The sequence below is a fragment of the Halteromyces radiatus genome (assembly GCF_025201355.1).
Source record: "Halteromyces radiatus strain CBS 162.75 chromosome Unknown BX664scaffold_10, whole genome shotgun sequence".
NCBI classification, from domain to species: Eukaryota; Fungi; Mucoromycota; class Mucoromycetes; order Mucorales; family Cunninghamellaceae; genus Halteromyces; species Halteromyces radiatus.
This window is the reverse complement of record NW_026251696.1, coordinates 749,366-763,729: the sequence shown is the minus strand read 5'-3', so window position 1 is coordinate 763,729 and position 14,364 is coordinate 749,366. Positions and strand designations below refer to the sequence as shown.

The 14,364-nt window shown below is 35.2% G+C and overlaps 5 protein-coding genes across 5 annotated transcripts; 2 read left to right on the top strand and 3 right to left on the bottom strand.

Annotated features, from left to right (window-relative positions):
- Positions 1–1,044: 1,044 nt before the first annotated feature.
- On the bottom strand, positions 1,045–1,263 carry BX664DRAFT_250017 (uncharacterized protein; the record flags this gene model as incomplete). The annotated part of the gene is made up of 1 exon (XM_051540288.1): positions 1,045–1,263. A coding segment is annotated over one exon (219 nt), but the record flags the coding sequence as incomplete, so codon positions are not given.
- Positions 1,264–1,651: 388 nt separating this feature from the next.
- BX664DRAFT_362455 (uncharacterized protein) lies at positions 1,652–2,507 on the top strand (the record flags this gene model as incomplete). Its single annotated transcript, XM_051548312.1, has 3 exons — positions 1,652–1,658; positions 1,747–1,800; positions 1,912–2,507. 3 exons carry the CDS (start codon positions 1,652–1,654, stop codon positions 2,433–2,435), a joined length of 585 nt encoding a protein of 194 aa, XP_051396429.1. The 3' UTR covers positions 2,436–2,507.
- A 5,459-nt stretch (positions 2,508–7,966) lies between these two features.
- BX664DRAFT_343052 (uncharacterized protein) lies at positions 7,967–8,600 on the bottom strand. Its single transcript, XM_051547255.1, has one exon. It carries the CDS (start codon positions 8,273–8,275, stop codon positions 8,036–8,038), a length of 240 nt encoding a protein of 79 aa, XP_051396428.1. The 5' UTR covers positions 8,276–8,600; the 3' UTR covers positions 7,967–8,035.
- A 355-nt stretch (positions 8,601–8,955) lies between these two features.
- On the bottom strand, positions 8,956–10,484 carry BX664DRAFT_343049 (Alpha/Beta hydrolase protein). The gene is made up of 3 exons (XM_051547254.1): positions 10,153–10,484; positions 9,732–10,054; positions 8,956–9,657 (listed from the first exon to the last, which is right to left on the bottom strand). Exons 1-3 carry the CDS (start codon positions 10,445–10,447, stop codon positions 9,454–9,456), a joined length of 822 nt encoding a protein of 273 aa, XP_051396427.1. The 5' UTR covers positions 10,448–10,484; the 3' UTR covers positions 8,956–9,453.
- A 227-nt stretch (positions 10,485–10,711) lies between these two features.
- Positions 10,712–14,347, top strand: BX664DRAFT_343048 (uncharacterized protein). Its single transcript, XM_051547253.1, has 5 exons — positions 10,712–10,922; positions 11,003–11,097; positions 11,192–11,955; positions 12,044–12,743; positions 12,823–14,347. Exons 1-5 carry the CDS (start codon positions 10,721–10,723, stop codon positions 13,906–13,908), a joined length of 2,847 nt encoding a protein of 948 aa, XP_051396426.1. The 5' UTR covers positions 10,712–10,720; the 3' UTR covers positions 13,909–14,347.
- Positions 14,348–14,364: the final 17 nt, after the last annotated feature.

Genomic DNA, 14,364 nt, shown 5'->3' with positions numbered 1-14,364 from the left:
TCTTATATACGATTCTATTAATTTGATGATATTATGGTTACTATGCTATGCTATAGTACGTGATGTTGGTTGCTATGTGATGTCGGTTACTATGTGATGTTGGCTGCTATGTATGTGATGATGGTTTCTGTGGGCTGATGGTTATGATGATGGTTCATAGATAAGTATCGGTTATCGTTGATGATGATGATGATGATGATGACCAAGGCATAGTCAAAAACAAAGACAGTCATTGAGTAACCTTGGAATCCAGTCGGAGCACACAACTCCTACACCTTTTAAAAAAAAAAAAAAAAACAAAAAAAAAAAACAAAAAGAAACTAACATTTTCAACCCAATTTCAAAATACATTGTATTATCTTGGTCAATAATATGGTGGAAGAGATCAAGCTTTTTAAATGTAGATTCCTCGTCTAATAGATTCCTTCTCCCAATCTTATACATATCTTACATCTACCACAAAAAAACAACTATGAACCTCAACGATAACCTACTTCGATTAAATGGTGACATTATCCAAGCGCCTCTGGGTCCATTTTCATTGCATACTAGCGACGTTGGAGGTGCTTCTGGTCATGTAGTGTCCCATCTCAACCGTGTTGAAATGATGGAAGTGGAGGACACTCCTCGCGTGAACGGTGAGGCCGCTGTCTGCCTGCAACGAAGAGGCAAAGCAGGTCGAAAGACTATATCCGCCGACAAGCAGTATCAGCTCTTCTTCGAGTACTTCGTCAATGGCGATTGCTCTGTGGAAGAAGCTGCCAAAAAGGCCGGCGTTACTCGCTCAACAGCGGGTAACTACATCAAAAAGTTCCGTACGGAACCTTCTTTGGAGATAGTTAAATCAAGAAATTTAGATTTACATAGACAATTGATAAATCAATAAAATTCTTCTTTATATAAAACCATATAAAATATAATTTCATGCATAGATTAGATTGTACTGTTCTCACTGATAGGTATGATGATATTGGGGCTTTATTGACTTCAAACTAACGTACTTAAATATTTCCTATGACTTTCTTCACTACTTACAATCATTTCTTTCAGATCATCAGAGGTAATTACCTGCTGTGCGTCATATATTCTTGACGTTAATGACTCGTGATCACCAAATAGATTGCGATCAGTTTTGTCAACTAATGCCTTCCAAAATTGTGTACAAGGATTCAAACCACAAGAAACGCTTGACATATGCAAATATTTGTATCTACGATTGGTTATTTTTGACTGGATATTATTTCGCTGCTCTAGAGGTACGTTCAAAAACTTCGAATATTGAAATTGGTGGCCATGTGGAATTGGTGTAGGTTGCAATAATGAAAAAAATACAATAAAAAAGGAGACGAGAACAAGTCTGTGAGATTTCTTTTTTTTTTTAAAAAAATTGTATTAAAAAGAGACGAATTTATCGACACAAAAAGTTTTGTTGATGTTATCTCGTTTTGGTTCGTAATATTGTTATGCAGAGCACATAACCTTATTAGTATTTTGCTTCTCATTGATGTGATGTTATCGTCATATATGTAGGGAATCATTATGATAGTTGCCCTGGAGTGTTTATACATTGATATGTACTTTCCTTGGTAGTAATTATGGGCCATGAGCATAATGATTTTCAAAGTCCGTATTTTATTTTGTTATCTTTTGGATGCGCGGTAATAATAATATTCTTTTCTTTTATAATAACTTTAATCATAGTATATGAATTGTGATCTACAATAGTTATACTTTTATTTAATAAAGCTTTTATTCCTACTGCTTTACTACAAGTCAGTGTAGTTGATTCCATCTTACGATGTGTTTTTTATTCTTTGTTGGTGAATGCATTCTTTATTTCTATTATATGGATATGATTACGAAATACGCCGATACGACACTTGTCTTCTGCCTCTGTGAATGAATCAACAGGTTGTCTACAATTTGATGTGATTGCCCCCAAGGAACGCCGAAGTGGAATACGGATTATCAAGCTTTTTCTAATACATCCTCATCGTTCTCCCACTCTTTGCCCTGTTCGTTGTTTTCTGGCGGTTCGTGATCATCCTGCTGCTACATCCCGTCCACAAGACGCCCTCTTCGTCAAATCCAATGAACCCTCGGTATCAATCAAAATCACTACCATCAGCTCTTGGATCCGTACATTGCTAAAATTCAGTACCATCGAATCCCGGGTTTCCCTACGATCACTAGGATCCTCCATAGCTTTACAGGAAGGCATCGATCTTGATGACATAGCAACTCTTGGCAACTGGAAATCCACTGACACCTTCAACACCCATTACCGTCGTCAACACATGTCACAGGTTGACTTCACCAACAAAATCATTGACGTCAACCTCCCGCCGGTTCAACTGTCCACCGTCCTCCAAGACAATGACGATACAGATGCTGATGATGATGATGAGGATACATTTTTGGATGCTCTGGAGTAGCATATAAGATAGTTGATTGGATTAACAAATATAAAAATAATAATAAAAGACAAATCGAAAATACGATGAGACTGTTGATATAGTTTATTTCAATAAGAATTGAATGAGAGAGAAAAAAAGAGAAAAAACTATTCTAATCCAATCTTAAATGACAAGAAGCTGAGATCTTAAAGTTACACAATAATATCAGTCTAGATACGACATCACCCCCTTCCAGTCTGTTAGACGTCTATTATATATTTGTCTGTATCTTTTAATGTTATAACAAAACATGAATTATACATCATGCTGCATGATTATTCAGGATATGGTTTTTTATTCATGGGGGTGATGGTTGTAGAACTGTTCAACTTCTTTTCCGTTTATTATTTTTTCTTTGAGGTCGAACAGGTTCCTTTAAACCGATTCTTTTATAATAATCAGTGATGATTCTTGGATCCTGGAAATTGTGATGTGGTTCCCAGGTATCGTCTTCTGGTGTATAACCTTTCCAACGTACTTTATATTCATATTTATTAGTTTTTTCATTTAAGCGATGTTGTAATATTGCTTGTACTTCATACACTTCATCTTCTGGTATGATTTCATCCATTGAAATGAGTTTTAGTTCCGAAGGTGTATAATTTCTTGGTAGGATATCACCTGTTAGATCTTTAAGGATATATGCACCTCCTTGATTTTGTTTGATCACTTCAAAAGGGCCAGTGTATCTGGGCTCCAATTTTGTACGTTGTGAATTTTTTATCATCACATGGCTTCCTTGTGGAAAAGTAAAAGTTTTATGTTTGTTATCAAAGTTCGTTTTTTGTTTCTTTGTTACTTCTTGCGTTCTTTTTTGTATAGCTGGAAATATCACTTCATTCATTTGTTTTATACGTTGTTGTATTTCTTCTTCTGTCATTTCTTCTTTAATACTTTCATCCCTAAAGTCGACGAAGTCATTAAGCTTACGACCGAACATTATAGTAAAGGGAGGTGTATTTGTTCTTTGACTTATTTTGTTGTTTATAGATAATTGTACTGACGGAAGATATTTATCCCATTCATTCACATTTCCTTCTATTACTTTTTCTAGGACATTCATAGTTGTTTTTACAGTGTTTTCTGCTGCACCGTTTGCCCTTGGATGATATGGGGTTATTAATCTGTGATCAAAACCAGCTGCTTTCTTGAATCGTTTCATCATATCGTTAACGAATTCTGTTCCGTTATCCGATTGTACAATCTTAGGTATACCAAAATCGCAGAATACATTAATCAGTTGATTGACTATAGTGTCAGCTCTTTTGTCAGGTATTGCCCGTATTATTACAAAGCGTGAGAAGATATCTCTCATAATCAAAATATAATTATTATTTTGATTTGTTGTAGGTAAAGGTCCAGCAAGGTCAATTGCCCAGTGGTCACCTGGTAAGTTTGAGGATATTGGGCGTAAAGGATGATATCCATGTTTCGCTATGTTATATTTTTGGCATGAAGGGCATTTACTAACTAGAGCAACTGCTTGTTCTTTTAATTTAGGCCAATGTATACCGTTACTATGAATAGCTTTGACGATTGCTTCAGCACCAAAATGACCAAAGAGATGTGCTTTATTTAATAATTCCTGACGTTCTTCTTCTGGTGGTTCCATTTTATCTGCACTATTTATTTCAACAGATCTGTTTATTAACGTGTTATCGTTATTACCCCCTTCCAGCCTTGACATGCTAGGGAAAAGGCGTGAAAGATAATCAGGTAAAATATTATGGGTACCAGGTAGATGGATGACTGTGAAGGTATAGTCGAGCAATGTGTCTAACCAATTTGTCATCATAGGGTTCATATGTTCCTGTGAATGTATATAGATCAGAGCCTTATGGTCCGTGTAGAGTGTGAATGGATTACCCCACAGGAATTGGTGGAATTTATTGAAAGCGAAGATGATTGCTAACAATTCCCTTTTTGTTGTAGAGTAGTTACGCTCTGATTTGGACAATGATCTTGCCATGAACCCAATATAGTTTGTTTTACCCTGGATTTTTTGGAAGAGGACAGCACCAATACCAACGTTCGATGCATCCGTCGCTACGTGGAATGGCTCTTGAAAGTTGGGGTGTGATAAGGTAATATGTTTTTGCAAAAGCTTTTTCAGAGTTGTAAAGGCTTGCTCATGCTTAGGTGTCCACTTCTTTTTTAGATTATCCTGGTTACGCAGTTGATTCAATGGATCGGTAACAGTTGACATCATTGGAATATGATCTCGGAAATAGTTGACTACACCAAGAAATCTTTGAAGGTCTTTGCCTGTTTGCGGTGTTGGCCACATGTCAATATTTTGCAGTTTGCGTTCATCAAGTGATCGTCCATTTTCTGAAATAGAGAATCCAAGTAAGTATACGGATTTTTGTGCAAAATGACATTTGTCTGGATTGAGTAGTAGGTTAACGGCAGTTAACTTATCAATTATAGTTTTAACATGTAATTGATGATTTTGCATGTTATCACTATAAACTACGATATCATCCACAAATGTGGTGACAAATGGTAGATCAGTGAATAAAATACTCATCACCCTTTGGAATTTTGATGATATAGGTTTTAAACCAAATGGGCAACCTCTGAACATATATTGTTTACCGTCTACTGATGTGAAGGTAGTTTTATGACGATCATCCTCATGAATTTTGAACCTATGGAAGGCACTTTTTAAATCAAGGGTACTAAATACTTTGGCACCACTCAATTTTGTGAAGATATCACTTATTAATGGTAAAGGATAACGATCATCAGGTAAATACTTATTAATATGACGAGGATCCAAACATGGTCGCTTACCAGTTAAGTTACCGTTTATATCTTTTTTAGGTGCTAGTGTTAATGGTGAATTCCATTTGTTATCGATGTTAGCAGGAACAGGTTCAATGATGCCATCAGCCAGCCAATTTTGTACAGTTTGATGTACCATCTCTTTCAATGTATGAGAAATGGGGTATTGTCTTCTGTAACATGATACACCTTTAGGCATAGGTAAGTATATCACAGATTCAGGGAGTGTACAAAAAGCGTTTGTAGGGATAGCTTGATTTTGTTTTAAACTGTTTTTAATAAAATGATGGAATGTTTCCTGTTCTTCTTTTGTACCTGCTGGTGTTTCATTTGGGATTTCTCTATCTTTATCAGGATCTTCTTCCATCTTTTGAGGAAGTGGATCCCATGTTTGTACTAAACCGTAATAACCAATGCCAAGTGAAGGCATTAAGTCAGCTCCAATACTAACTTGTTGATCACCGGTTAATTTCATTACTTCAAAAGAATATTTTAAAGTTTTCCCGTTATAACAAAGATCTAAAGGTTCTGTATAACCTAGACGCTGAATTACATGATCAGAATGAGCTAAATGGATACAATCATTTGGATTTTTATTTTTATTATTTAGAACAATTATTTTAAAATTATTTTTTAAACAAAAATTTTCATCGATGGCAGAAAAAGTTGCACCACCATCTAACAAAGCCATGATAGGTTTTTGTTCTAAATAAATCGGAATAAGACATTGATTAATGTTTTGATTATTTTGAATTAAATTTTGTTTCTTATTCTTAGCCTTACATTCTGACATAAGATTCAACTTATCATCAGCATCTTCTTGTTTTTGAACAACCGTTTTGGTTCGTATAGCAGCACGAGAGAACAAATTATTTTTGCCATCTCGGCCGTTGAGTTTCTTTTTAGGACAGACATGTCCAGGAAGATATATCTGTCCACAACCATTATAACAAAGAACACCTGTTCTTTTACCATCAGAGACTGTATTAGCCTTTTTTATTTTCTTTACAAACGAAACATCATTTTGAATGTTTCGCTTTTGAGCAAAACCTCTAGGGTTTTCTGTTCTTTGGATGTCCATACCAGCAACGGTTTGCATCAGTTGATGAATATCAACGTCAAAATTCGGGGCAGATCGGGTGATCAACCACTCCGTTGCTTGTCTTCTAATTTCTGGGTTTAATGTAGCTAAATAAACTACATTGGAAAGAAGAGAGACAGGCATTGTTTCCCATTCAGTCATGGTTAACAAATTACCGAACATCTTATTATGTTCGTCGATGGTTTTAGAATTTTGTCTGATCGACACAAGTTTATGCCAAGCATTAAACTTTTGAGCTGGAGTATCATATTTGTCAATAAATTGACGTTTTATGAAAGCCCATTCTGTTTCACCATCTGACTTTTCATTTATTTTCTTTAATAAACCTTCAAAAAAGAAAGTTTGAGCGCCGTCAAGACATCTTGGAAACAAACGACGAAATTCATTTTCAGGTTGTAAACCATGAGAAATGAAAATTTTTTCCAGCGTACTGAAAAAATGTTTGGTCGAAGTAAACGACTTGTCATTTATTTCTTTACCAACCTCATAACTGTTGACCAGCTTTAATTGAGGAAGGTATTTGGGAACAACGAGGCTTCGATTCATCATCTGAGCCTTTGTTCTTTCTTCTTCAGCTCTACGGCGTTCGAAAGAAAAGAACTTTGGGTTATGTGGGAACTTACGTTCATACATAGCCCGACCATCATCGACGGCTTGTTGATCCTTTTGTGCTTGTTCAAAAAGTTTTTGAACATGGGCACGAGCTTCATCAGAATTATCCAATTGAGCAAGTGCTTGAGTGTAGAGCACTTCAGACTCTTCTGCCTTGTGCGTAAGCACAGCGACAGCCCACTCGGCCCTAGCTTCAGGAGAAGCATGGGTTGAGGCCCCCAAACCACTTTGAAAAGTGGAAGAGGGTTGATGGTTTTGTTCTGTCATAATGACATCACGTTCCAAATGGTTGTTGATAATGTTGTTGACAAAATCGGTGCCATTAATGGAGAAAGGAGCAGAGGTATCCGACATATTGTCGTTGTTGATGTTGATGTTGTTGTTATTGTTGTTGTTGTTGTTGTTAGAATTCATCGTAAAAAATAAGATAGTTGATTGGATTAACAAATATAAAAATAATAATAAAAGACAAATCGAAAATACGATGAGACTGTTGATATAGTTTATTTCAATAAGAATTGAATGAGAGAGAAAAAAAGAGAAAAAACTATTCTAATCCAATCTTAAATGACAAGAAGCTGAGATCTTAAAGTTACACAATAATATCAGTCTAGATACGACAGCATAGTTATTAATAATCAGATTGGTATCGACGGTCTCATGTAATTCTTGAGAGAATCCCATTCGACGTTGAATTGATTATTAGACCTGAGGTACCAATCTGATCATTAATAACGGCCCTCCCTCCCCCACTCTCTACTTACTCAAAATCCGATCAAGGAACAAAAAAAAATATTTTATTTATAGTAAAAATTTTATTCTAATTTTCGTTGTTTAAATAAAGAAAGAAGATTACAGCATAGTTATTAATGATCAGATTGGTATCTCAGGTCTAATAATTAAATTGTTCTTGGTCATTATAACGGCATCATGATGGAAAAAATGATACAGAGCACGAAACTTCATAAAAATTGAAGGGATCATTTATTTTTTGATATTTTTTTTTTTTTTTTTTTTTGTAATTAGTGAATATGCTATACTATACACAGAAAAGGGTAAAAAAGCTAATGGGCATAAATCATTTCTTGGTAGCGTTGTAGAAGAAGCTTCGGATGATTCTCCGTTGGAGTAACGTTGGCTTAAGTTTCTTTTTATGACCAGCTTCTAAGCACATTTTCCAGTTCATTTTTCCAGTCAAATTTCGCCGGTAGTTGATCACAAATTCAAGATCATCTTGTTTTTCCATGTGGGTTGTTTCCTTTGCTTTTCTCTTCAATTTTGGTAGCGGTTCCAACGACGAGTCAGATTCAGAGTCCATATCTTGGTAATACTTTCTTTTGGCAGCGGCATTGAAAGTGAGTCCACGACGAATCAGAGCTTTTGTTTTTGCCGTTGATGGTCCAGGCACACCGAACAAGACAGTGTAGCAAATGATATCCACCACCTTTGATACATCATTATCTCATTGAACTTGATTTTCAGAGGTGCACATAGCCGCCTGATTTTCAGCATAGGGAGACCATATAATGTCGGTGTCGTATCGACGTATTCCGTAAGCATATCCATAAAATAAAAATAAAGAATTCATTCACAAACAAAGAATAAAAAATACGTCAGAAGATGGAATCAATTACATTGACGTGTAATAAAGTAGTAGGAATAAAAACAAAAGTCTTATTAACTAAAAAAATATAACTAGTACAATCACTAATTGATATACTATGATTAAAGTTGTTATAAAGAAAAGAAAGAACTAGAAGAAATATCTAAAAAGATAAAATAAAATACGGACTTTGAAAATCATTATGCTGATTGTCTATAATGACTATCAAGGAAGATACATATCAATGTAGACAAAAAAAAAAAAAAAAAAAAAAAAAAGAGGCAGACGGGATCAAAGGCCCATGTTACACTTAATCCAGCTTGATACATTAAACCAAAATAAAAATAGTCGAATCTGAATTTCAAGCCAACAGGGGTGTGATGATAGGAAAAGAGGTTCTTTATTGCATAAACAAATGGATAAATCAAAAAAATAAACTTAAATTTTTAATGCATCTACCAAACCTTCCATTAGTGAGGCCTTATTTCTAAACATAAATTCTATTAAATAATTTCCATAGAGTTCGAACAGACCAGAATAGAGCTGATTCATCAAAATTGTAGACTTGATCAGAAGGGTAATTGGAGATGATTATCTAGATTTCTTGTATTCTAGCCTGTAATTCCGGTGCTGTCATATCCACGGAACCAGTTCCATCACACATTAGATGAGCATTGAAAAAACCATGACGCTTCATGAACCCATCAATCTAACCAGAGGAAATGATCATCGCAAATTTTTCGCTACCAATGTCGAGACGACCTGCCTGTTGATACCGATACCATCATTTGCCAATTCTTCTTCCAATTCAATACAAAATTCAGTATTCAGGACATCTACGATACGACTGAAATGTCTAGAATATGTTTATTTATGCTTCTATTCGGAAAATTTTACGCAGATCCACTAGTAGTATTAATTTCATATACATCTGCCATGTTCTCTAGCTCCAAGTTACGTCGAGGCATATAGCTTGCGAAAAAAGAATGAATGGATCTCCATTCTTGTTCAGTAGTGGGCATATGATGACCTTTTCCAGAAATAAACAACTGTTTGATCTGCGCAGTAGAAGCACATCGTTGTTTTATCCCGTTAAACTAACAAAAAAAAAAAAAAGGAATAAATAAATCTATTATTCCATTGCTCTCAAAAATGATCCTTTTTAATATACCATTTTTTCTGCTTGTGATCTCGTTCCAATCACTGGATCTTTGTCGCCTTGAGTGATTAGTATAGGACCATCATATAAAGTGTTTTTCAAATCATTTGTTGTAATGAAGGGATATCCACTGATGCTAATCACTCCACCCAAATTTCGTATATCACCTTCTAATACTTGATCCAACGCCACTGTACCACCTTGAGAAAACCCGAAAAAAAAGATCTGCGATGCTGGGTATTGACAATCTTCTATCAAATGTTTTAATAACACTGTCAACAATTGTCTCGTTTTTAAGAGTCCACTCTTTTGTCTAGGATCATCAGGAGAAAGAACTAAAAATGGATAAAAATAATTGTCAACGAAAGACAGGTAAACTTGTTAGTGAAAATGGTCAAGATATATTATAAATATCTAGGCATATGTTTATTACCTTCACCAGTTAACATATCAAAACTAGGATACCATTGATAACTCTCACAATCCATATACGGAATAAGTTCTGGAGCTTGAACTGCTAGTATTGCTGTTTGAGGTAACTGAAGTTTCTGACCAAGTGTTGCAAAAGGCTGAAGAGTATCACCAAGACCATGAAGCAACACGAGTAGATTAGTATCAACACCATCTGGACTAGATGAATATTTGAAAACAAGTCTTGATTTACTTGCTTTTGGTATAGGTTTTCTATAATTTTTAGACTTTGATGACTTGACGTGAATATGCTGCATGATGAAGAGTATTTATCAACATAAAAAAGAAGGTAACTTTTCACCTGGTCTGTTTTTTTTTTTTTTTTTGTTTTTTTCTCCTATAATATCATACAACTTTCAAATGGCGAATAAAATTTATTTGTGAGAGTGGTCCGGATTGTGCAGGGAGAAGAGTAAGAGAATCAATGAGAGAGGACCGGTGTGAAACAAGCCATGTGAGGAACTTATACATTTTTGAAATTACTTTCAAACTTATTTTATTACTTTTTATATTCCAAACTTAAAAAAGTTATGTCAGAAAGTAATAACTTTTTCGGTACACCTTTTCCAGAACAAACCGAACGAGATAAACGTATTGGGGTTACAGACGCAGGTCAGTTCCAACCTGTATGGAAGCAAGAAGCACGCGATGAACAAGGACGAAGACGATTCCATGGAGCTTTCACTGGAGGGTTTTCAGCAGGCTATTATAATACAGTGGGATCAAAAGAAGGTATAAGATTGAATCTCATATTCAATAATCAACTCTACTTACTCTTTATATTATTTTTCCTTTATGATATTACTACATAGGTTGGACTCCAAGTCAGTTTGTATCTTCAAGAACTTCTCGCCGTGAACAACAGACGCAACGAGTTGAGGACTATATGGATGAAGAAGATTTACAAGTAAAATAAAAACAACAATGACAACAAAGAAAGTAATGAGAAATATACCTAAGCGGTACTTACTCCTTTTTTTTTTTTATCTATATAATGATAGGAATTGGCTACCTCAAAACGATTAGTGGCAACAGAGGAATTTGATACTTTAGGTAGTACTGAGAAGGAAATGAGCAGACGTCGTCAGGAAGAAGCGAAAGTAGGAAGTGATAATAGTGGATTATCATTTCTAGTATCAGATTTAATGAATCTGGTGGCACCAACACAAGACTCAACGGGTATGAAACTTCTTCGAAAGATGGGTTGGAAACCAGGACAAGGAATAGGACCAAGGACTAGTTATAAACCATCAATGATGGACGATGATAGTGAAGAGGGGTGGCAAGATGATTCTTCTTTATCTTTACAACAAATGACATTGGCTCCTAAGGATACGCCAATTGTGGATTATCAACCAAAAACCAATACGTTCGGATTAGGTTACGATTTAGTAGCGCATGTACCTCAAGTAGCAGAAATGCGGCGATTTCGGCAACATCAATTGGATCAACAACAACATTTAAAAGAGAACATTTCAGTAAAACAATCAACTTCATCACGTATAGGATTTGGTGTGGGTGTATTTGAAGACGAAAATGATGATACAATGCCATATGATGATGATCAAATGGGCTCTTTTGCAAAATATCATCATACACTTTATGAAGATGAAGACACTCTGGAATTATCGAAAAGTTATAACAAGCGAAAATATATGAAGGATACTAATCAAGATGATCAAAGGAAAAAAGTTCGTTGTTCTGATGGTCATTTACCACTCAAAGGTTTCCATGTATCCATTCAAGCGCAAGTCTTGGGTAAATGGTAAGGAATAATAATAATTTATTTATTTATTTTTTTTTAAAAAAAAAAATAGAATCTGACACTTCTTTTTTTTTTTTTTTTTAATTAGGTATGCACCTCCATCAGTACCAAAGGATTTTGTTGAAATGCATTCTCCATCAACCAATATGAGCGATAGGAAAAAAAATTTGACATCTCAACAACAAGAATCAATAACAGTGGATGCACGAGGTGCAATGCTAGGGGAGAAACCTATTGAAGCCAGATCTGTGTTTGATTATATGTCATCAAAATCTAAGGAAAGGTTAGCACAAACAGCACATATGGTCAAGTTGGCAAATGCACCACCAGTGGATGAATCAAAATTACAAGTTTCATTGGTACCAAAGGATGTAGCACAACTAGCATTGCGAGGATTCATGCCTTTTGGTGAAACACCTGAAAAACAAGCACGATATCGACATTATCTGGAAACAGCTGCCAAATTTGAAAGTGATCAACCGTCTCTCTTCGAAGGTGATAATATAAAAAACAGAATGACAACATTCGATATTCCTCCTGGTATGACTTTTGAATCTGGAATGAAAGAATTGGATGAATTTATCAAAGCGGCAAGAATCTTCCGTCCTATCAGTAGTATGATGAGTGGAAGATTTACCTCTTCTTCTAGCTCTGCTACTAGTTTTGTGGGCAGCAGTGGTGGCAATGTTGAACAAATTTCTTTTGAAGGTGGTTTGAAAACGGAGGAGCAATGGAAAAAAGAAAAAGTGTTAAGGCAACAACAAAAGACAGATCAACCCAAGCCAGAGGTAAAAGAAAAAAAAAAGAATATTTATATGTCAGATCATCTATTACTTTTATTTTAACTTTTATGTTTTACATTCGTAGTTATCGCAAGAAGCTGAAGCTGCAGCTATGAACTTATTTGGTCCATTGACCAGAACCATCAAACCATTCTATCCTAATCGGCTTTTATGTAAAAGATTCAATGTACGTAATCCACATCCTGATCATATACCACAAGAACAAGGACATAGGACTATGGCAGGATCGACCGTGGCACTGAATGAAAAAGTGATGGCTGCAATGATTTCTCCCCAACAACAAGTTAATAAAGAAGATGGGAATAATGGTTCTGTGCGTCCTGTTTTGGCTTTGATGGATACACAAGCGGATGACCCTGCGTTACATTCAATTATTCCTAAACCTTCGGCCAGACCAAATGACGGTGAAAAAACGGAATCATCAACAGCACAACAACAAGGTGATGAAGAAGATCTAAATTACGAGCGACCTGCCATGGATATTTTTAAAGCCATCTTTGAAAACTCAGATGATGAAGAGGAAGAAGAAGAAAAAGAAGAAAAAGAAGAAAGAACATCTATGATCATAGATTCATCTATTTCTAACGAACAACAACAACAACAACAACAAAAAGAAGAGGATGATGATTTTATTGGACCACCATTACCAGATATGGAAAAAGAAGATTATTCTCAAACACCCACGGAAGTAACCCCTTTACCCGAAACGAGTGACACACCTTTTAGACCAATATTTACTAAACGTGAAGCTCAAGATACCAAAATCAAATCTGAACAAATTCTAGTGACACCTTTTCAACCACGACTCTCATCAGCGAGTTCTAGTAGCCATCGTCGGCGTCATGTGTCAGTATCTTCAGAATCAGCCTCATCTGCTAGTGAAGAGGATGATGATGATGATAGAAAGAAACATTCAGATGAAAGAAAACGGAGTTATTCCAAGGATCCAAAGAAGAAGAAAAAGAGTAGAAAATCTGGAGACAAGAAAAAGAAGGATGACCGAAAGAAGAAAAGGAAACACCATCATCGGGAAGATCGACATCGTCATCGTCATCAAGAGACTAGAATAGAAGATGATATGTCATTATGGGTAGAAAAGAAAACTTCATCATCATCATCAAGACGTAGTCGTCCTGAAGATTTATGGTAGATTAAACATGTGTTTTTTCTTTTCGAAATAAAAAAAGAAAAACGAGCTTTTTTCTATTTTTATTATGTCTTTTTCAAACTCCTCGATTGATCATCAAAAAAAAAAAAAAAAGTGTCAAACACAGAATTGCATGAAAGGTTTTTTCGTTAGTTTGATTTCTTTTTTTGTAAAATGTTGAACAGAAATACCATGATTGGGAATTCAAGGGGACAACATCGTGGAGGGTGGGAAGGTCAAGATCACATGATCAAGTAGTTACAAACAGAAAAATAAGATTCACAGAATGTCCGGAGAGTTACCATCCATTTGATTGGTGCACCTTTTGTGATACAGGGTAAATTCATGGCATTTTTTTTTCTTTTTTTAAAAAAAGCCTTTTTTATTGTATTTTATCTTTTTTTTCATTTTTTTTTTCATCACCTTTTTTTTTATTCTTTTTTTTTTTTTTTTTTTTTT

What these genes read in the sequence shown, in the direction of transcription:
- BX664DRAFT_343052 (XM_051547255.1), bottom strand. Translation starts at nt 8,275, where the DNA reads ATGGACTCTGAATCTGACTCGTCGTTGGAACCGCTACCAAAATTGAAG.
- BX664DRAFT_343049 (XM_051547254.1), bottom strand. Translation starts at nt 10,447, where the DNA reads ATGCAGCATATTCACGTCAAGTCATCAAAGTCTAAAAATTATAGAAAA. An exon ending in TGATATGTTAACTGGTGAAG is followed by an intron (nt 10,055 to 10,152) that starts GTAATAAACATA and finishes ATCCATTTTTAG; the next exon opens with TTCTTTCTCCTGATGATCCT. An exon ending in GATCACAAGCAGAAAAAATG is followed by an intron (nt 9,658 to 9,731) that starts GTATATTAAAAA and finishes TTTTTTTGTTAG; the next exon opens with TTTAACGGGATAAAACAACG.
- BX664DRAFT_343048 (XM_051547253.1), top strand. Translation starts at nt 10,721, where the DNA reads ATGTCAGAAAGTAATAACTTTTTCGGTACACCTTTTCCAGAACAAACC. An exon ending in TGGATGAAGAAGATTTACAA is followed by an intron (nt 11,098 to 11,191) that starts GTAAAATAAAAA and finishes ATATAATGATAG; the next exon opens with GAATTGGCTACCTCAAAACG. An exon ending in GCGCAAGTCTTGGGTAAATG is followed by an intron (nt 11,956 to 12,043) that starts GTAAGGAATAAT and finishes TTTTTTAATTAG; the next exon opens with GTATGCACCTCCATCAGTAC.